Genomic DNA, 22808 nt, shown 5'->3' on the forward strand with positions numbered 1-22808 from the left:
ATTGAGGAGCCTCTTTTTTAAAACTATTTTGCATTAATAGTTGTACAAAAAGATTGTAAATCATCATATTTGCTGCAAATGTACACCCATTTGTTTTTTTGGCTGTGATGGGGGTAGGGAGTGAGGATCTATTTTTTTATTTATACACACATATACCAAAGTTATAAATTTGCAGTCAAAATGATCACTTTTCTTTTTTTAATTCATTCTTTTCCTTTCTGATTTCTTCTATGGTATTTAAAATCTTACAAGTTTATACTTTGCACACATACTTCTAGAAAGTTGGTGAATACTATTTCATTTTATTACCTTCTAATTTTATTTGCTTCTATTTAATTCTTTAATCTTGTTCAATTTATTTTATGATAAGTTAGGATCTTTTTGTTTGTGTTTTTTAAGTTGCTAGAGTATGGACTTCATGGCCCCCTACTTGGTTCCCCTTTTCTAGTTCTATATATCAGGCCAAACCAACCTTATACTTTAAAAAAAAAATACCTAAGTCACTTCTCAGTTCAGACCTGTTGGTGGCTTCCCACTTCTATAAAATTAAGTCTAAACTTTTCAAGCTGGGGATTCCCTGACGGCCTAGCAGTTAGGACACTGCCCCCCAGAAGAAAATACAATAAGAAAAAATAAATTTCTCAACTTGTCATTGGAAACTGTACAATTTAGAAAGACCATGAAGAGCAGTTTTGCTGATTCCTTCTCTCCTACCCAGCAAAGTACCCACCATTCCTTCCCTTGACCATGCTATTTCAGTACCTTCCCTAAAGCCATCCCTTAGAATGTCTGTCGATTCTTGACAAAATCACCTGTTACCTGTCTACTTCCCTCTCACAATTACAACCAATTTCACCTTCAGCAGGAGGTCTTCCCAGATCTCTTTGGTCAACACAAAGAGATTTCTCTCCCTATTAGTCTGAAGGATGTCACAGGTTTCTAATCCTGCTCCCTGAGGTGTGCTTTTACTCAGATCGCGGTCAGGTCTGATTTTCCCCTGTTCAGGGAGTTTCAGGAGGGCAGGGACCAGGTCTTAACTGTAACCTGCCTTAGACCCTGCAGTGACAGTATATTATATCTGGATGAAATTCAAAATCCTTGCTATCTTTGTCAGCTTAGGCAAATTGCTTGGGTTTTCTGGCCCTTAGTTTCCTCCTGTTAATGGGAGATAACAACAGTCGCTACAACACAAGTAGTGGTCAGCTTTCAAAGAGATTTCTTTCTTTCAGCTTTCAAAGGATTCCTCACAATACCTGTGCAGAATAAGTGTTAACTGCTATCATCATCATCATCACTGACACCATGGCATTGTCCCATCTGGCTACAGCCTCTCTCTCCTGCCACCACATCTCCTCGCTCACCAGGCTCAGAACCCACTTGTGTTCTATTCTCCCAAACCACCTAACACTTCCCAGCATCAGAGCCTGTTTCCTCCACCTGAAATCCTCTTCCCTATGCTCTTCACCTGGCCAAGTCCTCCTCAAGTCTTAGCTGATAGTGATAGACCACTTCCTTAGAGAGGCCTTCCTTTTTTTTTTTAAATTTTTATAGAGAGGCCTTCTTTAACACATGAGTTTAAACTAGGTCTCTAGGGACTACCACGATGGTCCAGTGGTTAAGAATCCGTCTGGCAATGAAGGGAACACGGGTTTGATTCCTGATTCCAGAAGATTCCACATGCCTTGGGCTGACTAGGGACATGCGCCACAACTACTGAGTCAGTGCTCTAGAGCCTGAGACCCACAGCTCAGCCTTCCAGCTGCAAGTACTGAAGCTTGTGTGCCCTAGGGCACGTACTCCACAACAAGAGAAGCCACCGCAATAAGTCTGCACACTACAATGAGAAGCCCCCACTCTCTGCAACTAGAGAAGGCCCTTTGTGTAGCAACGAAGGCCCAGCGCACCCAAAAACAAATATTTTAACATTTATTAAAAATAATGAATTAGGTCTCTATTATACATCTAACCTGCACAATTCAGTTATATATAAATTGTAATTGCATATGTATGCAACCATTTGTGTAATATCTATCTCCCCACCCAACTCTGTAAGTCTTGTTTTCTTGTCTTCTGTTCTATCTCCAGTCCTTAGCATATGCTAAGGACTATGCTAACTAAATGTAGCATGACTGGCTGAATGAATGAATATAGTGAGAATAACTTACATAGCAGGTGCTCAATAAATGTCTGAACTTAATTTCAAGTTAACCCCAGATCCTCTGTCATAGTGAAAGCATTCAGATTTGAGCTTCAGAGGTGGGAACATGAATTTGCAGAGATCACACTTAAATATAGAACCAAGAAAAACTCTGAACATGTACAACAAGAGAAAGGAATAAAAATTTTCCTAGGAGGGCTCTTCATGATAGCAGAAATCATGATAGAATGTCAAGAGACAGGAGAATGAAAGATTGTGGTTTAGTCACACATGGAATACTACACAGCCATCAAAATGCATTAACTCAGGAATATGTAACAATATGAATCTTAGTATATTAAGTAAAAATAATAAGAAGCTGAAAACTACATACTCAGTATTACTCTATAATAAAGCTTTTTTAAAAAAAGCCTGAAAAAAGTTGGGAATACATAAAGCTGAGATAAACTAATAAAAAGGAAAAAAAAATGGGACCTACATAAACTTCACAGCAAAGAAAACAATAAACAAAATGAAAAGACAACCCACAGATTGGGAGAAAAATTTGCAGATGATGTGACTTATAATGGATTAGTCTCCAAATTTTACAAACAGCTTATGATGCTGAAGAGCATCAAAACAAACAACCTATTCAAAGAATGTGGGAAGAAGACCTGAATAGACATTTCTTCAAAAAGGACATACAGTTGGCCAATAGGCACATGAAAAGATGTTCAACATCGCTAGTTATTAGAGAAATGCAAATCAAAACTACAATGAGATATCACCTCACACTGGTCAGAATGGCTATTATCAAAAAAATCCACAAACAACAAATCCTGGAGAGAGTGTGGAGAGAAGGGAACCCTCCTACACTGTTGGTGGGAATGTAAATTGGTAAAGCCACTATGAAAAACAGTGTGGCGATTCCTTAAAAACTAAAAACAAAGCTACCATATGACCCTGCAATCCCACTCCTGGGCATGAATCCAGAGAAAAACATGATCCAAAAGGATACATGCACCCCAATGTTCACTGCAGCACTGTTTACAATAGCCAAGCCATGGAAGCAACCTAGATGTCCATCGGGAGAGGAATGGATAAAGAATATATGGGACATATAAACAATTGAATCTTACCTGGCCATTAAATAGAATGAAATAATGCCATCTGCAGCAACATGGATGGACCTAGAGTGTGTCATACTGAGTAAAGTCAGACAAAGAGGGAGAAATATTGAACGACATCCCTTATATGTGAAATCTAAAAAGAAATGATACAAATGAACTTACAACACAGGAAGAGGCTCAGACTTAGAAAACAAACTTACAATTGCCAAGGGGAAGGGATAGTTAGGGACTTTGGGAAGGTCATGTACACACTGCTTTATTTTAGATAACCAACAAGGACCTATTGTATAGCACATGGGACTCTGCTCCATGTTATGTGCCAACCTGGACGGGAGAGGGGTTTGGAGAATGGATACATGTATATGTATGGCTGAGTCCTTCGCCGTTCACCTGAAAGGTTAAAGTCTGGAAAAAATAAAAAGGAAAAAAGAATGGCAGATACTTTGGGAGAAGGATGGAGTTATCACCAAGATCTTAGCTTTCATGTGATAAGTTCTTAACGACAGTACTGTAATTAAATAAATGTGTTCTGTGCATAGGGCAATGAAAAGAGTGTATCATGAAACAAGGGTATGATTAATCTAATTCTGTTCACCTGACATGCATTAGAGGCAAGCAAATTACACCTACTTCCCCCAGGTAGCCTCACTGGTTTGGGGGTTGTGGGGGAAAGATTCTTCCTTTCCAGGCCTCTCTGGGGCTTTCCTCAAGGGACTGTCTCTAGGTTCTTCTCCTGGAGAGGTGAGCTGGTGGTACAGAGGTGGGGAAGCAGGGATGGGAGTAATTCAGGTTTTAGCTACTTCAGAGAAAGGGTCCTGGAATTGGTGGAGTAGGAACCTGGGTCAGCTTCCGTTGCCCCCATTCTCTAGGCTAGGAACTTCAGGGTGTGTGGTCTGCCACTCATTTCCTGTTTTGCTTCACTGAAGACCTCAGGATGGGGTGAGAAGGAGCTTCAGAGGTGGTCCTGAGAGACTGGGACTTTGGCCACATGATAGAGAGTTGTAGCATTCTGGATACTGGGGAGCTGGGTCCAGTGGAGGCCAAAACCACCATCTTCAAAATTCAGTCTGGAATTCCAGGGCTGCTGACTCACATTTTACATTCTTTTCAGCCTGCACCATCTTTGGTACCCCCTGCCCCTCAACCCTGTCTCACCTGCCCTTCACTTTTTCCATCCCAGCTGTATTTCCTAATCTTGTTCTCTTACCTCTACTTCTACCAAGCCCCAAAATGAGGCCCTACTTTGTGCAAAAAGGGATGCGAGGGAGACCCTGGGAGGGCAGCTTCAAACTTTTCACCTTAGGGGAAGGAGCTGGAGGTCAGAATGAACTGGGCCTGAGTCTTACCTTTAGGAAAGGGGTCAAAGGTCAGGCTAGACTGGGCAAAAGGTACAAAAGGGGCTGGAGATTGTACTGGACTAAACTAGCAGTCCTGAGATCGGGGCTGGAGATCAGGCTGGATGGGACTGGGTTAGGAAACATGGGGAAGGAGCTGGGTTCAGGCTGAGCTGGGGTCTGGGGTTAAGGGCCTGGGCTTCCACAGTAGGGCCAGGCTGGGATACCCAGCTGGGCTGAAACAAATTTTCCAGCATCATGCTGGGCCTGGGACTAGGCCCTCAACTGCACCTGAGAACAGAGGACATGATGGCTTTGAAGGACTTCTTACTTCCCCACTCCCCAGCAACGCCTCCTGAACAAGGGCCTTCCCCAGAGGGGCCTCTGGGGCAAACAAGGAGGAGCCAGACCTGGGGCTCCAGAGGAAGTCGCTGGTCACTGTTTCCTGAGTTCAAAAAGTGGGTTCTCCTGTCTTTCTGGTCCACTCCCTTGCCCCAAGCAGGGCAGAGTCTAGGCCTAGCCATTTACTTCTCTCCATGACCCCCACCTCCCTTTTAGAAACACACACACACACAATGGGAAACTGCACGTGCTGAAACCCAGTCACAGGCCCACCCTGGCAGGCCCATAACCCAACATGATCATACTGCCAAGCCATGCATTCAACAGTGCGTCCTCATTTATGTACTTGAAGCTGCCAATCACACCTAACGGTCGTGCCCTCTCTGCCTTGTTTAGCACCACATCCCTAGCACCTGGAGTTGAGGCTGGCTCCCGGAGAGGGCTCAATGCGTAATAGCTGAATCAATGAATCCACTAAGACATACATCATAAATAAACACATATACAAGCCCACACACCTATTCATAGACTCCCTTACATACACATATCCAAGCCCTCTTTCAGAAGTTACTATATACACTAGCTCACAAAAAAGCAAGATGTTACCTAGTGCCTGATATAAATACACTGCAGACAGGCGTCACCTAGGACTTCCAGGGTGAGTTGGTGGTCACAGATGGTTGGTAAATGTCCTTCAGTCAGATCGGTCCTGCAGAGGGGTGGGACGTGTGTGTGTGTCCTGCAGAGGGGTGGGACGTGTGTGTGTGTCCTGCAGAGGGGTGGGACGTGTGTGTGTGTGTGTGTGTACACAAATGCAGGCCTTGAAGTTCTGAGGTGTTGGGGCAACAAGGAGCTGGGCTGGTGCAGGGCAGGGCCAAGGTAACTGCACAGACTGGAGGGTGGGGCTGGGCCAGATAGTACTTTGCTCTGGTTTCTTTCTGCCAGCTTGGAGATGGGGGCAGAACTGCATGTCTATTGAGGCCTTACTTCAGATCCAGAGACAACAGGGGAACAGTGAGGCCTGATTCCCCTGTCTGGATGAAAAGGAAGAAAACTGGGAATTCCCTGGCACTTTCACTGTCATGGCCTGGGTTCAATCCCTGGTCAGGAAACTTAAGATCCCAAAAGCTAATCTTGAACACTAAGTGGCACAACCCCCCACCCCTCCAAAAATGAGGGAGAATGGGTAGGAGACTTTGCAGGTGCTAATAGCCCATCTTGCCAATCTTCTGGAACAGTGGGGGAGGAAGTGAATAAGGGAGAATCATCACCACCTGGAAATGAGTCTGAGACTATTCCTCCTCCTTCCTCTCTGTGGAGCTTCAGGCCATTCAGAGCAATAACACTGAAGCATCCTTCTCCCTCTGTGCCTCCACTCAAAGTCAGCAAGGAGACAATCCTTCTACTCTCTCTTCCTTTCCCACCCAGGGTCCTCACTCCTGGGAGACTAGAGCAGAGCTCAGCTGGGCTGGTAAGCTAGAGGCCAGGTAGGCGTACGAAGCTTACAGACAAAAACAGGCCTGAGTCTCCTGAGCATTAGACCATTAGAGCGAATCTAACAGTCCAAAGCCCCTCCAATCCAAGCTGCCTACCAGGTGAGGACCCCTTCCCTCACCCTACCCCTAGCTCCCTAACTCAAGGCCGTCTATCCCAGGAACTCTGGCTCTGAAGAACCAGAAGACTTAGGGGTGCAGAACAGCAATCCAGGAAGGGACCGCCTGGGAAACAGGAAGAGCAACACCAGAAGTAAGGGAAAAGGGAGATGGGAGAGGGAATTCACAAGTCCAGTTCATACCTCCTCCCCAGTGGTTGTTTGTAGAGGCTGTGGGAAGGAGGAGAAAAGGCTGCCTTGGACTGAGTCATAGGCATCAATGACCAACCAAGACACTCTCAAACCAAAAAGTCTCTTTATTGATCGATACCATACATGACTCAAATGGCCCAAAAAAAAAAAAAAAAAAAAAAGGGCATTACAGTTGGGGTGGGACATCCATCTTCCCTACCCCTTCCCTCAGCTCCTGACACAACACCCTTCCAACAGTGGCAGCTGCAGTGGAGGAAACAGGATGTGTGTGGGGCCCCAAATCCAGAAGAGTGGGGAGAGGTGGTGCTAACACTTCTGGAACTGGCCACAGGAGAAGGCAGCGAAGCCAGAGCTGGGCCCAGATGCCTGGGACCCTGCTCTTGGCCTCACCCTGGGCCCGGAGCCTCCACACATCCATCCAATTGTGAGACAGAGCTGAGGATCCTGGCTGCCTCCCCTGTCCTTCTGTGAAGAAGGGGAGGGAGGAGATATTGGGAGATGAAGAGCCTTTACTTCAGCTGGAGGACAAAAGCCTATTGCTCCCTGGTGGGCTTAGAGCTGGGGACACCCTCAGTGGCTCCTACCCCTCTGAAGGGCAGAGGAGGACTAGATATGCAGTTTGAGGAGGTGGGAAAGGAGTACTGGAGAGTAGATGAACCCCCTCCTCTACCCCGATGCCTGCCCAACTGAGACAAAACAAAAAACACAGTAACAAACAAGGCTGTTCCCTTCCCTCCACACTCCCAAGGGAGGGAGCCTCCCCCTCCCCCATGCAGACAGCTGCTCTAGTGGAGGGCTTGTGAAGAATATACACACCGTGGAGGGAGGGGGTGGGGGCTGGGAGAGAGGGTCACAAGCACTAGGAGGGCAGGCCAGAGTCCTGGAGGAGGGAGACAGAGACAACAGCAGGGGCTTGTCACACAGGTGAGGCCATCAATGGCCCCCTGCCCCACGGCATGCCTTCCCCACTCGTCACCCCAGAGGAGAAGGGAAGAGAGATGGCAAAGTGTCTCCTTGGTCTGAAGCTCTCAAACTGTTATCAAGTGGTAATGCATAGCCCCCTTCCTCCACATGGGCTCTAAGCTCCCCATCTGCCAGGCGAAGGGAGGTAGCTGGACCTTTAATAAGGGGAAGAGGGGGGACAGGACTGATTTTTTTTTTAAACTTAACATTTTTAATAATATTATTTTTTTAAAAAACTTGGAGCTGGGATAGGTGGCAGAAGGGAGGAGTCCAGAGCTTTACCCCTCTACTACCAGCCACCTAAAGGGAAGGTTTGGGGAAGGGGCATTCAACCAAGCCCCACGACTTTAAGTCCCTAAGGGCTGTGGGTGTAGACAACCCTGGGCTTGAAGGGGGTGGAGTCAGGAGGATGGGGGTACCCAGAACCTGGGGTGAGGATGGAGGCAAATGCCCTGGGCAGGGGGTTGAGGGGCTGGTCAGGACATTTCTCAGAGGCCCAGGGTCCACGGAGGCACCCACATGAGGGCCCCCTTCCCCCAAAAGGCTCTGCAGAGGCCAGCCCCAGCCCAAGGCCACTGGGGGACAAATCTTGGCACCTGCCCCCAGTGAGTCCAGTTCCTCCCTGAAGCGGGTGGATGAGGCTGCCCATTTCAGATGCTCAGTCTCTTCATTCTGTCTTCTGCTCCCTGGGGCTGCGAGGGGTGGGGCAGGCAGGCAGAGCGCTGGGTGGCTGTGGTGGGGCCTTTACTGGGAGGCCTGTGATGTGGGGTTCTCCGATTTGCTCTCTTGGCTGGATGGAGGCTTGCTGTTCCAGGGGCTGTTGGCGCCCAGGGCAGGGGAGTTGTTAAAGCTGTCCTCGTCGTCAATGCCGTTGGCCGCGTCAAACTGGGTGTTCTCCAGCCGGGTGATGAGCCTCTCGTCCTCGTCCCCGAACTCCCCGCCCATCAGGGTGGGCTCCCCCACCACCATCACATCCTGAGAGTGGCGGAGGTCCCCAAACATAATCGGGGCAGGGGCTCGCCCAGCCCAGGGCAGCAGATTCCCCCAGAGCCCCAATACCCACCCAGGAAACTCAACCCCCACCCACCCGCTCATATCCCAGTTTACAACCCCATCTCCTCTGACACTCTCAGCCCCTGGAATACTTCCAATACTTCCCACTGAAAGACTGCAAAGCATCACAGCCTTTAACCCACATCCACTGGATTCTGGGAGAAGTCGATCTACTCCACCAGCTCCCTAATCCATCTCTCCAACATTTTAGGGGGCTCCTAAACTTCTGTCCACATGTGAGAGGGAGCAGATCAAAAACACCAGTGGGGGGGACTGTGTGCACGTGCATGTGTGTATGCTGGATTCACACGCATTTAAGTCTGTGTGTCCTGTCAGCATGTGTCTCTCTGGTGGTCTGTGTGCCCCTAAACTGTTTATCCTTTATGTCCAGACGTCCCCATGGCTGTGTCCATCCCTTTGTGTTCTATGTTGCTATGTCTGAGTCTATGTGATCACAGCCACGCATATGACTGACAAGGACTCTCAGACAGGAGTTTGTCCCCCTTGGGAAAAACTGTCTTGTCTTTGCTTCTACGTGTGCTAGTGAGCTCAGGGTGGGACAGGGTCAAGAGTCAGGGGTCAGCAGTGGGGCAGCCCAGAAGAGAGAAGAAAGCCGAGATGCTTACAGGTACCTGGCTGGAGAGGGCGAAGGTGCTGGCTGGGCTTTTCTTCTTGCTGTTGCTATTGTTGGTGTTGCCGCCCCCTGAGCTCATGGTGCTGCCCCCAGACATCTTCCGTTTCCGCCGTTTGCTGGGCTGCTGGCGTGCAGGCTCCGCTGCAGGAAAGGAGACTCAGGTAGGGTAGGGCCCTGGGCTCCCTGTTCCCCAATCTGGCTCCTAAGGAGTCTGAGCCTACCCTGATCCCAATCTTGCAGACCCAGGAGCAAGGAAAGGGCTGCATGAGGCATTAAGAGATACAGCCTTGGGGAGCAGCATCACATCCTGGAAAGAGCAGGTGCAGGTGCAAGGCACTCACCGGGGGGCGCTACCATGCGCTGCCACTTCTGGAAGAGGCAGGTCTTGAGGCAGTCGCGGGGGCTGAGGCTGTAGGTCTTGTGGCGGGACATAAGTTCCTGCATGGGCTCGAGTATCACACAGAGCTGGGGGGAGACCAGTTGGTGGCTTGTCAGGGGACAGGCGTGAAGCGGAGACCAAATGGGATGGGGCAGAAACCAGGTGATCAGAGACTCACTCGGAGGTAGTTGAGAGTGGAATTGGACAGCCCACAACGGGTGATGTTTTTGGAGAGCTGATCTAACATCTGGGGGTCCTGGGCCTGGGAAAAGAAAGGTAAGAATACCAGCACCTGCTTACCTGCCCAGTCACCTTAGCCTCGTGACACCCCGGACAGAGAAGGAGCTACTATATAAAAATTCACTTCTCAGATGGATAAATTTCAACCCTGTCTCGGGCCATGGCAAGAAACACAGCAGACCGGGTTGACCCTTTCTGCTGCCCACCCGCCCCCTGGTGTCTTAGGTCCTGCCTATAACTCACATGCATGGCAAGGATGCTCCGGGGGATAAGCTCTCGGTGCTGCCGGATGCTGAAGTGCCACGTCTTTATCCGCATCATGTCGTCAAACATGAACTCCAGGTACAACCGGCCCTCCACACATACCTGGAAACAAGCTTGTCACAAGTCTGCCCACCTCCCCACACACCCAAAAGTATACTTGTTCCCATTTCCTCATGACTCTCCCATTGCACACACTCCTGCCACCTGAACATAAATTTGGGTGTGCACAGCTGACACAGACCATCTCCTCACACACCCGCCAATCCAGTCCATACACACACACACACACACACACGCACAGCAGAAATGCTAATAGATCCTTGTCCTCTCCTCATGTAGCCAGTAAAACACTCGTCTACTATAAGCCCCATGAGGACAGGCTTGTGTTAACTTGTATCCCCCTGTGACCCAAAAATACTGTCACCTACAAACTCAATACATGTCTGCTGAAAACTGCAGCATGCCTGCTTGCCCTGCGTATCTTGCCACCTCCCTGGGGAACAGCCAAGTACATTTTGGGGAGCCAGTAGAGGAATCAAACTTAGGTCCTTCAGTGTTTCACATCCAACTGGGTGCTGACCTGGGTGAACATGGGTTTGCCGTGCTGGGTCACCATGCTGCCCTGGTCGCAGTCAAGGGAAACGAAGTTGCTGTGGAATGCCTCCTTAGGATGCTTAAGCACGTAGTAGAGCTCTGTAGCACCCCCCTCAAAGATGCTGCGGAAGTAGCGCGGGATCAGGGTCCGGCCAATGGCTGTAGAGATGGGACAAACTCTTCAGAACAGAAGACTCTCAGAGGTGGTCAGGCAGATAACATCCCTGTCAGGACAGATCCCCTGGGACAAACACCCAGCCCCACATCTTTGGACACAGGAGGTGTATACTTTTATAGCAGAACTGGCAGGACCCCCAGAGGCCACTCACTGTATCTCTTTGGTCCATCCTCCAGGCAGAAAGTGATGGTTAACATGGCATCATCCTCAAAGAACTCAGTTGTGAAAGCATCCCACCAGAGATTGTCACACTCCTAAGGAGCATAGGGAGGGGTGCGTGTATCAGCAGACGTGGCACAGGGATGCCCAGATGGCCTTCTCCCTCCCAGCTCCTTTCCCCTGGCTATACCTCTGTCCAGTTTTGAAGCCGTTTGTTAAGCTCGAATATTCTGTAGTCAGTTTGGTTGCCATATGGTGTGTGCCTCCTGGGGGAAGTGAAGAAGGGAGGTCAGTAGGAGCAGACTGGCCCCCCCCCCCCCACAACCTCTGCCTTCACCTCTGTGATGTAGAGAACCAACCTCCCCACTGGACTCCACTTACCCGATCCCAGGCTCCAAGTATGTAGGCGGGTACATGGGAGTTGGGCTGTGAAAGGGAAAAGGCTATGAGAATGGGTAGAAGACAGGAATTATTTGGGGGTGTCACTCCATCCCCCTTTCAGGCAGGATGCCATATGGGGAAGGGACAGGAAGTAGAAAAGAAACTCACCCCACATCCCGATCTAGCATGGTGCCGGGATGGAACGGGGGGAAGGCGTTGCCGTTCGGGGGCTCCTTCGGTGAGTACAGCTTGAATGACTTTGACGAACAACCTAGAAGGGAAACAAAGATGGGGTCCCCCGAGTCCCTCTTGGGAGTGCTCCTGGAAGGCTGTTAAGACTGTATGCACAGGAACTGGTCTTCTGGAGCACCCGAGTACACTGTGAAAGGGAGATTATCCCAGGGAGCACCTATCCCACCTTCTAAATCTGGCTCCAATTTTGTTTTACAAACTAGAAGTTCTCAGTCCTAATACTCAAGAGCCTATTTCTTCATGTGGCTGAGCCCTGGACGACAGAATTGAAAATGGGAAGAAATGTCAATACCATAGGATAAATATACAAACATCAGAATCTAAAATTTTGATAAACTCCCTTTTCATCTACATTATTTTGTATAATCATTACCATAACCTTGTATGGCAGCAGAAGTGACTCTAACATTCCCATTTTACAAATGAGCCTAATAAAAGCTCAAAGGGACTTGCCGAGTTGCTAACTAGCAGAACCAGGACTTGAGCCTATTCTTCTGAGTCCCATATTCTATGGTAGTTCTACCCCACTACTGAACTCTGGAGACCAAGCTGGGAGAGGGTGAAGGGGGATTTTGCCAACTCGCTGCTCCTTCTCCAACCCCAGGGTCTCAGGAGGGCAGGGGATAAAAGATAAGGTGTGTGTGGGGGGGTGCCTGCTGGGTGCCGCCCACTAGATAACCAGTTGGGCCTTCTGCCTCTCCCACCAACGGCCACTCCCTTATCAGCCCAGCCCCTCCCCCACACCTACCATGGTCCAGTATTGTCTACAAACCTGAAACCCAAAGCCTCAACCCCTTTTCTTTCCTTAGACTTGCAGTGGAGGTAGATGGGCCTCCAATGGATCCCACTCTCCTCACAAACAGAGAAGAAGCCGCCCCTGGGAAGGAACCCAGGTTTCAGGAGCTCAGTTTGGAGGCAAGTGGTAACTGGACAGGGTCTCTGCTGGCGTTTAGCTATGCCTGTGCACAGGTGTCCCCACTCCACCTCACCCGCAGCACAGAGTTTCCTGCTCTACCACTACCTGACTGGAAGAAGTGTTATATTCATAGTTGGGTGCCAGCCAGGGCCCCCTGAAATGCCATTTTCCCCCTCCCCACCAGATAGGAGAAGAAAGTGAAGCAAAGTCCTAGCCACTGCTGCTTCCTCATGTCCCACAAACTTGATTGCATTTGGAAGGGTGGCTGAATTGGCTGTATCTGAGCCGCATCTCTAATTCTGATACAAAAATCTATTCTGTTTCTTGGTGGGGGGAGAGACAAAGGAAGACCCTGTGCCAACATGTGCCATGTAATTCTCTCCCCTGGGTCCCCATGGGCCAAAGGAGGGTCCCAGAGGGGCCTACCCTACACGGTCCCTGAAGGTGCCAAAACTCAGAGCCTGTGTGTACCTGCACACGCGTGTGTCTCATCCTGCCTAGCAGGCTTCCACCCTCAGCTCGCCCCAACATGCCTACCAAGGCCTGGAACCCAGCAGCCCCAGGCAGGATCACGGTGCCTGCAACAGGCCCTCGCCCCACACTTGAGCTCTCAGGTGTCACATCCACAGGCTCCCAGCACAACACACAGCCTTGACAAGCCAGTCAGAACTGAGTGAGCAGCATACGTCCTCGGGAAAGAGACAGTCCCACCCAGTCCCAAGTCCCCGCCACTCCACAGACAGATAAGGCCACGTAAGAAGTCAAAGCTCACGTTGCCCACCAGAAACCATGCCTGGGCAATACACCCAACAGTCTAGATTAGGAGACCTGGCCCTCATCCTCTACCTAGGCCCTCCTTTTCCCAAAACCATTACTGCCCTGCTCCTTAGTTTCAGGTCCACTCTGAGTGTCACCTCAAGATCCTAGAGAGATGAGAGGCAAGACACTAGGGTTCCTCTCTAACTCTGGAAAAAGTTTCAGAGCTTCAGTTTCTCACTAGAGAAATGACAGGCACATTGCCTGGGGCTGGGTAACAGTTCTGCAGAGCTAAAGCCCAAAGCTCAGGGGCCTCTATTTACACGTCCAGTGAATGGACACAAATAAAACTCAGCACCTCTCCAGAGCCACAGCAACTCCCAGTAGCCCCAGCACAGGGCTTGGGAGTGAGAAGAGGAGGGGAGGGAACATCACCCAGACCATCTGTCCCTGTTGCTGCCTGTCCCCGGAGCAGGGGTAGAGGTAGCAACATGGGGGTGGGGGTGAGGGGTTGGAGTCAGGCAGAACCCTGGCTCCCATCTCTGGCAACCTGGGAGCCTTTAGGGATGGGGAGAGAGAGAAAGAGCCCAGAACTAGTAAAGTTTTCTCTGAATGGAAGCAGCATCCTGTGGTCTTAGGGGGGCATCTCCAGCTGGGCATTTCCATGGTAACCGGACTGACCTGAGGGTAGGCCTTCTCCCTTTGGGGGCTGACTATAGGTCAGCAGGATCGAGAGCTCTGGCCTGTGAGCTGGGGCACCTCTCTCCCAGGCCCGGACCAGACCCAGGACTTCCACCCACCCCCAACAGGCTTGCAGGGTGCCCAGACTTACCTGGGAGAACTGAGGGGACCAGGAGAGGTGCGGGGTGCAGCTGGGAGCCCAGAGGGGCCCTGGCTGGGGTGAGGCCTGAGGGGGGGCCAACTTCAGCCACTCATGTCCCGAGTGGGACGGGCAGGCCTGGCTGCGAGCTCCACTCCGCGGGCTGCACAAAGACTCTCACGCACGGCCTCAGCCCGCCCCGCGGCGGCCACAGCCCCGGGGGCAAGTTACAATGGCCACTGGGCCAGGGACCGGGGGCCAGGGGGCCGGCCTGGGGGGCGGGGGGCCGCGGGGAGTCCGGAGCCTTCTTTGTTTGCAAGGTTTCCCTCAACAATGGCTGCTCCGCTCTTTCCTCCTCCTCCTCCTCCTCTGCTCTCCCCGCCTATGCCTCTGCCTCTGCCTCCAAGCAGCCCGCCCGCCCTCCCCAGGCCAGCAGGCCCCTCCGGCGGGGCACCAGCAGAGGCAGGGCCCGGCACTCACACTCACTCACACTCGCACCGCACACGCACAGACACACGCAGCACCCGCCGGCTCCCTTCCTTCTCTCCCTTTCTCTCCCTCCCTCCCCGCTCGCTCTCCCCGAGCCGCTCTCAGAATGAGGCCCCAGGGCGGGCGGAGGGTGGAGCTGCCCCCACCGGCCCCGCCCCCCTCCCTGCGAGGCAGGAGGAAGAGGGAGGGAGAGAGCGAGCGAGGCAGGCAGGGAGGACTGCTGAGAAAAACAAAAGAGAGACAGACTGGGAGAGACAGGGGACGGGACGGAGAGATGGAGACGGAACAGACTGGGTCCGGAGAGACCTGGATGGAGGGGAGACCTGTTGGGACCGGGAACAGGAATGCCGCCCTTAAGCCCCAAGCAGGGGTGCTCAGGGGTGAGCTGGGGAGCCAAAGCCACAGGCAAGGATGGAGGAGGGCACACTCCTCTCTGGAGATTCCCAGTATCTTCTAACAGCCTCCTCCGAAACATCCCCCAAATCTCTCTTCCTCTCCTCAGTGATCTTTCAGGCTGGAGGCTGGCCTGGGCAGCCACTCTTGGCTGGTGAAATCCCACAGCAGCTGGGGGGAGGCTGCAGGGGGTTATTTTTGACAGACACACACTCAGACTTCAGCCTGTAAACACTGATTGGAGAGAGGGGGACACTCCAGGTTCCCTTGCCCCCCCCACCAACCAGCTAAGTTCCAAATAGATCAGCCTTCGCAGAGGGAGGCCCCTTTCCCCTACCCAACATCATCACCACCACCACCATACCAGAGACACGTGGGTACAGGGGAAAGGGGCTCAGTTAAGAGCCAAGGAAGGCAAACTTGCCCATTTAAGGGTCCCCAGAAAGGGTCCAGTCTGCTGCTGAAACCTCTCCCTACGCCCCAGGGACAAAAAAGGTATATGGTTGCCAGGGTAGGACCTGTTCTCCAAAGCAAGGGGGGAATCCCAAGAGACAGACAGACAGACAGACAGACAGACACACACACACACACACACACCCAGTATGTGTGTGTCTGGGGGGGCAGTAAGGACCTCTTACTACTTTGCAATTCGATTCTCAGCTTTCTATTTCCTAACCCACAAGCATATTAACACACAGTCCCACAACAGGATTTCTCACGGCGTACACACCAGTTGACTGTGCAGTAACAATATTATTGCACCTGGCTCTGTGAACATCCTCCATACATAAACAACCCATCTCACTTTCACATAAATCAGTACCTGATATACACTTCAACCATGATATACTTCAAACTCCAAATAAACCCAAACCTAAGAAACACACACACACATAGTCTATGTCAGACAGACTTCCATACACACTGGGGCTTGTGACACGCATGACCCCATCCCCAAGACACACCCCAAAATTGCATCATACCTCCTGAACCTTTGACAGACTGCTACACACACCCTGACCATTTGCTACCCAGGGACTAACCCCACCCTCTTTGAAATCTGCACACCATGCTCCCTCATGGCCTGGCCATATGATACACTCTGGCTTTCATAAACATACTGAAAACTATACAATTCAGCCAGAATGCCTACCATCATAGTGCCTACCACCAGGACTTGAGATAGTTGCCCTGATTCCCAAATTTACAGCCCAACTCTAGGATAACTACATTCCTCCCCCTCTGACAGGACAATTCTGGTCATTTGTTTCATGCCTTTAAATTTTCCAAAATGCATTCACAAGGCAGTACCTTAAGAGAGTCTAATAACACTCAGGGTCAAATATTATCCTAATGTGGACAGATTACAGTGAGACAGGAGGGCCCGAGGCTGGAACCCTGGTTCTAATCCCACTCACACAAGTCCAGCCATGGGGCACTGCAGCCATCCCTACTGCCTGCCCCATCCAAGTGGTCACTCCAGGCCCCAAATGACTGTCTCCTCAGGGACAGGACATGCTGTGTGCTCTGGTTTCTGCCTCCAGTTCAGAGCTCTGAATCCGCACCCAGTCTGCCTCTTCAAATTTCAGGGAGAAGGGCCCCTAGACTCTGGCATATCATTCAAAACAGGCCCTCTCCTAGTTCCCCTTCTCTAGCAAGTCTGTTCCTCTCTCGGTTCTGACTTAATTCTCCCATTTGCACAGGGGCAGAAGAGGTCCAACTGAAGAGAGCAACTCAGAGTTAGAAGCCTCTAAAATTGGTGGGGGGTAGGGTGGGGAGAAAGCTGGGAGCGGCAAAGACTGACAAAGGTGAGGAGGGAGGGAAGGGCCAGAGCACCCCTTCTGGAGGGGGGAATTCTGAAGGGCAGCAGCCCGCCCCAGCCCATAGGATAAGGTACCAGCACTGCCCCCTGCCCGGGCCCCTGGGGCTCCCTGACCCAGGCCTCCAGTGTGCCTGCCCCCCTTCCTTTGTCTGTGCCCGGCCTCCCGTTGGCCTGGCGCTCTGCCATCCTCCTCTCCTGGCTCCCAGCCGCCACCACTGCTGCCTCCTCCCCTCCCCCAACTCCTCCCAGCCTTAACCCTTCTGAGCCACATGCTGCCCCAGACAGGCCCTGGCCCCTTCAGCAACCTGCCCTGCCCAGGGTAATGCCCCTTAGCAGAGATTCTCCCTGCTCCTGACCAAAGCCCCAGAAGCTACTCCGCACCCCAGGAGCACTATGGGAGCTAGATGTGTGTCTGTGTGTGTATCTTGTAGTGTTTCCTTCCGCGTGTGCATGTGTGTGGGTCTGCGTGTGCTCTGGCTTTCCTCAGTCACATGTGTGGGGCATGTGCTGTCTCTGCTGGGCTGGGGGAGGAGGAGCTGGGAGACAGCAGAGCACAAAGGAGAGACTCAGACGAGCAGGCAGGCAGCAGGCAGGCCGCCTGCCAGGGCGCCTGAGCCCCCACCCCAGGGCTGCTCAGGTTGGGGGCGGTGGTCTTTGGGCCTGGGACTGTACATGCTGCCACAATGTCCCTGAGTTCAACCATGTGCTCACACACACCCATGCAAGCCTGGTGCCCTCCCTTACCCCAACTCCTACTATTTCTCACCCCCAGGACACTCATCCCCCTCCCCAAGTGGTTCTCCTTGAAGACTAACCTCCAACCATGGCTTATGGCATCAATCATAAGACTTCCTTTCATTCAAGAAAAAGATTCCCCACTCTTGGCCATCTTAGGCCCCCTCTCCCCCAACCGATCACTAGACACACAAAACGAACATACCATTTAGGGCACTGACTGAAGTTGTCCCCCCTCACACACACAGATCCTCATCTGTCCCCATGCTGCTCCCAGAGAGGCTGAGAGGGAAACTTTCTTCCTTCTCCTACTGGACCACACACCCAACTTCAAAACCATCTACCTCTAGTCTGACAACCCTTCTAGACTCGCCTCCTGCCCACTATTTGTAGGAACTAACAATCAACATTTAAGACTCAGCCCTTTAGCTGTGCATCCCTTTAGGATGATGATGGACGATCAAGGCCATGGGATGGACTCCAGAGAATGGATGGGTCTGAACAGGGTACTCAGCATGGGACAATTGAAAATACACACAAGAACATGTGTGATAGGAGGAGCTGATAGGAGGAGCAGTGATGGGGCCAGACAGGATTCTAGCTTGGCAAGCTCTTCCCCCCACCTCCTCTCCCCCACCCTCTGCAGCAGGAGCCAGGGGTTCCCACACCCGGATATTCCAGGATCCTCAGGCTCTACCAGCCCTCCCTCTGGGCCCCATGCCCCTTAAACGTCAGCCTCAGCAGGCACTTTAAGTGTGTGCTCAGCCCAGCCCAGCTTTGGCCTGGGTCACATGATTTTCAAGGAAGCTTCCGCACAGGCAGCTTCCCTTGGGGATTGTGTTGGAGGGGGAGGGGGGCTTCCAGTTGTAGAGTATGGGCCTCCCAGAGAACAGGGCATGTGAATGGGCAAAGGATCCAAACCAGGCTAGATTCAGGAATATCTCACTTTCAAAAGAAAGCTAATTCCTGCCTGGGACAAGATGGGGTTCTGCAGATAATTCAAGAACCCAGAGTCCTGGGGACGGGTAGAAACCATGTTCTGAGGCCCTCTGAAGACTCCCTCTCCATTCACATGGCCCCTCTCCTTCCTCCTGGCAGTAGATAAGTCTTCCTCTTCCCCAGGAAAGAACTCAGACCCCAGCTGTCACTGGCAAGAGTTGATGTGTTTGAGGGGAGGCAGGAATCTGAACCTAAGTCCTCTCTTTGGGGTCAAGCATCGCTTCCCTCAACTCAACCCTCACAAGTCACTCTATTTCCTAGCTTGCCTGGGGCTGCCACATTCCCCCTCCCACTAGGGCAGAGATGCCAGGCCCAAGGGCCCAATTATCTGCGCCGCCCCCCCGCACCCCCGCCCCTCCGGTCTCTCAGGAGGGCCAACCGCCCCTGGCAACAGGCAGGATAATTTGGAGAGGGGCAAAATGGTCCCCACTCAATCCCTCCCCGCAAACAAGAGGCCTCAGAAACAGTCTGGAGGGAGGTGTCACAAAATGTTAGAGGGAATAGGCAGCAGGAAAGGTGGGGGGGGCAACCCAAACCAGCCAATCACAACTCTATGATGACCTGAGGGGGGGGGGTCAAAAGTCCAGGCTCACTTCTGATTGGCTGACACCCTGGAATTCTGGGAATTTCAGCCCCCCCAACCCCTCCCTAATTAACCTCCCCTCAAAAAAACACACACACACACACACACAACCTACCCCCAGCACCCTTTACCCATGCCTCTGGGCTGCTGCGCATTTACACAGTTGGTGAAAACCCTCCCCCAACTGAGGCCTCACACACCCCTCACAGCCCCCGACCACAGCCATGCCTTCGACGCCCCCCACACAAGTTCTCACCAAACAAGGATTGAGGGATCTGCAGGGAGGGTTCGGGAGGGAGGGGCCGGGAGGCCGCGCGCCTCACTCACCAGGACAGGCACAGCCCACTGACATCTTCACATCGCCCGCCGCTGGGGGCCCAGCCGAGTCACGGTGCCCGCCCCGCGCGGGGACAGGCCGGGCATGAGCCGCCGCCGCCGCCCGCGGTCCCCGCTGCCCTCGCCGCCGGCCCGGCCCGGCCTAAGCCCGGTGCGGGCGGCCCCTGGCTGCAGCGAGGAGCCTGTCAGGCGCGGAGCAGACAGGAAGGAAGCCAGGCAGGAAGGCGAGCTGCTTCTGCGTGTGTGCGCACGGGTGTGCGTCCTCGGAGTGTGTGTCCGTGTGTGCGCGTGTGCGTGTGCGTGTCTGTGCGCTCCCGCCGCCCTCCCTGCCGCCAACGCCGCCAACGCCGCTCGCCCCCTCTCGCTCTCGCGCTCCTTCTCGCTCTCGCTCTCGCTCTCCCTCTCGTAGGCGCCCGCTCTCCAGTCCTAACCGGGCTGGGCCGGGCTTTATTAATATGCTAATTGCCTGCTAGTGGGAGGGGAGAGCCGTGTCAAAGTGACCCGGGCGAGGGCGCAGCGAGCTGCGACGTGCGTGCGCCGCGCGGCGGGCTGGCGGCGAGGGGCCGGTGGCGCACCGGGCTCGGCGTGCATGTGACGCAGCTTTTAAAAAAGGAGACCGAGGCAGAGACCCTGGAGAGGGCAAGCGAGAGGGAGGGAGAGGAGGCGAAGCCTCACGCAGGGTGTTCGTCCTCCGGGCGCCGCCGAGTTAGGAGCGTAGAGGAGCTGGAGCGGGAGCCAGGACTAGGGGAGGCGGAGCCAGGGTGGGCTGTGAGGTGTAGCTCTCTCCACCCCCGGCCGAGCTCAGGGAGGGAAACCGGACTGCCAATCCCCCAGTCCAGGCTCTCTGCTGAAACCCCAATCTTAATCTGGACGGCCCTGGTTATGCGCCCCCATCACAACGTGGGTGGGGAAAGCAGTATTATCTTAATTCGAGTAGCAACCCCTGAATTTATCTTCCCCGCCCCCCACCTAAATTAACTACCCCTACCTTGCCTGCTAAACCAGTTGGGACTGGAGCTAAAGGGCTAATTAGGTGAGGTCCCGGCCCCCTCCCTCGCCTAATTGCCTGGGATCTGTGTTTTGCTGGTAAGAGGGGGGCAGCGGAATGACCGTCAGGCTGGACTGGGGAAGGGGAGTCCGCAGGCCGTCCTCTACCCTTGCAGACTCTGACTCATCAGTCAAGATCCTCTCCTCCCTTCCCCCCTTTCTCCATCCAGTCTCAGCTTCCCTCCCGCCCCAACTTCTCCTGGAAGCCGCTTTCCTTTTGAGGGCCTCGGAGACTGGGGAGGACAGGAAGCAGACCCCTCCATTGCCCCCTGCCCGCAGGAGCTGGGGCCTCTGTTGGAGGGGGTGGGATGATGTGGATGGTCACCGTGAGGAACACTCCTTCCCCAGGGAGGAGCCTCCCAACCTTCAGGCACCCCTCAAGGATTCCTCAACACAGCCTGGAGTGGGGGTGGGGGGCCTCCATCTCCACCCCTTCCCAAAAGCTCAGCCTTAGCTGCATCATAAACAGGAAATACCTATTAGCTGGGAGGAGGGAGGGGAGGGGAGCCGTCTGGAAGAGAGAGTTGGCCCCCTCCCTTCTGGGAGGGGGTCCCCAGCTGCTAGCTTCTTTTTCCTTAAGCTTCATAGTGAGTTCCAGCAGTAGATGCTGGGGACCTGGGCGGTGTCCCCTTCCTAGGCTTCTGGCTCGGACTGGGCGGTGGGTCCTCCTTCCTTTTGTTACTTAGGTGGGGATTGATAGTGAAGGTTCCCTCACCCCTGCCCAGAGTCCGCACAGCTGGTTTGACTGGCTGGGGGAGGGTTACAGATGTGGAGGCTTAAGTGTTTATGAGACCTCTTAGCTTTTGCTGAGGGAGCAGGAAGTGAAGCTAAGGTCAGATGCAGAGTCTTAGGGATGAAAAGAGAACCAACCAGGAGATGGGTATCCCCTGCCCTGTGCTTAGGAGAGGGTGGGGGAAGGGAGCTGTTAGTGCAGCCTCTCACTAACTCCAGCATTCCATCCACATTGGATTCCCCCCACCCCTAGCTTTCCCTATCTCCACCCTCGAGGGCAAAGTGTGTGTGGGGGTGGGGGGACGGGGGGGGGGGTTGCAGATAGAAGCCTGCAAAGGGATGTGAATGAAGCTGTCCACACTTACACAATTATTCCCTTGGCAGCATCCCTTGCCTGTGTCCACCTCCTCCCCACATTCCCCAGGGCAGAGGTCAGCACTATAGGGAGTAAAGGGAACCTAAAGCAATATAACCTTAGCCTGGAATTTTGGATACCTCACTTGGAATTCCAGCTTTACCCCTCACTAGAAAATTACTTGGTTTCCGTGGCTTGGTGAGAATCAAATGAGACAGTGTATGCCCAGTCGTCTAGCCCAATACCAGTCATGTAGTCAGTACTCGATATACATTAGCTCCTTTCTGCTTTCTTTGAGGTTATCTGTTATTTGAAAAGTTTCAAAAGTGGGCTGGATTGTGTTGACCCCTTTCACTCCCTGTGTGTTAGTCACTCATTCGTGTCCAACTCTTTGCAACCCAATGGACTGTAGCATACAGGTTCCTCTGTCCATGGGATTTTCCAGGCAAAAATACTGGAGTGGGTAGCCATTCCCTTCTCCAGAGATCTTTCTGACCAAGGGATTGAACCTAGGTCTCCCGCTTTGCAGATTCTTTATCCTCTGAGCCACCAGGGATGGATGCACACAATCCTGTAACCACTCACCCCTAAGGCCACTCATTCCAAACAACTAGCTTGGCCAGATTCCATGGTTATCACCAATCACCTGAGTGGACAAAGGGGCTTATAACCCGCCCTATAGGGGACTTTGCCTCCTCTGAACCTAAAGTTCCCTTCTAGACTACACAGGTGGAAGGCAGAAGGCAGAGAAGAAGAAAAACAGCATTTGTTGAGCTTACACTATGTGCCAGGTACTGTGCTAGGTGTTTCACACCTGAAATCTCATTTACCTTTCATGATGACCTTTGGAAGAAAGTGGTGTTCCATTAAACAAGCAAGAAAACAGATTCAGAAAGGTTAATAAATTCAAACTTTCTGTAAAACATTCTTCTCCCTCTTCTTTGCCTACTAACTAGTTAATGTCTCCTTTGAACCTCAGTT

General features: G+C 52.4%; 1 protein-coding gene across 4 annotated transcripts; it reads right to left on the reverse strand.

Annotated features, from left to right (window-relative positions):
- Window positions 1-6900: 6900 nt before the first annotated feature.
- LDB1 (LIM domain binding 1) lies at window positions 6901-19798 on the reverse strand. Of its 4 annotated transcripts, none has more exons than XM_068961734.1 (11): window positions 19685-19798; window positions 11761-11863; window positions 11593-11637; window positions 11402-11477; window positions 11204-11306; window positions 10861-11033; window positions 10260-10382; window positions 9955-10038; window positions 9739-9862; window positions 9396-9538; window positions 6901-8685 (listed from the first exon to the last, which is right to left on the reverse strand). In XM_068961734.1, exons 1-11 carry the CDS (start codon window positions 19707-19709, stop codon window positions 8455-8457), a joined length of 1230 nt encoding a protein of 409 aa, XP_068817835.1. In that variant the 5' UTR covers window positions 19710-19798; the 3' UTR covers window positions 6901-8454. The 4 variants fall into 4 exon arrangements, with proteins under 4 accessions (XP_068817835.1, XP_068817836.1, XP_068817834.1 ...); XM_068961735.1 differs by having other exon boundaries at window positions 6901-8527; window positions 9390-9538; XM_068961733.1 differs by having other exon boundaries at window positions 9390-9538.
- Between the last annotated feature and the right edge of the window lie 3010 nt (window positions 19799-22808).

Source organism: Capricornis sumatraensis, chromosome 23, assembly GCF_032405125.1.
Source record: "Capricornis sumatraensis isolate serow.1 chromosome 23, serow.2, whole genome shotgun sequence".
Classification (NCBI taxonomy): Eukaryota; Metazoa; Chordata; class Mammalia; order Artiodactyla; family Bovidae; genus Capricornis; species Capricornis sumatraensis.

Excerpts from the sequence above, each read along its gene's own strand:
- LDB1 (XM_068961733.1), bottom strand. The coding sequence starts at position 19,709 with ATGTCAGTGGGCTGTGCCTGTCCTG. Across the intron at positions 10,039-10,259 it reads GGAGCATCCTTGCCATGCAT|GCCCAGGACCCCCAGATGTT; the intron begins GTGAGTTATAGG and ends TTCTTTTCCCAG. Across the intron at positions 9,539-9,738 it reads GCGCATGGTAGCGCCCCCCG|CGGAGCCTGCACGCCAGCAG; the intron begins GTGAGTGCCTTG and ends CCTTTCCTGCAG.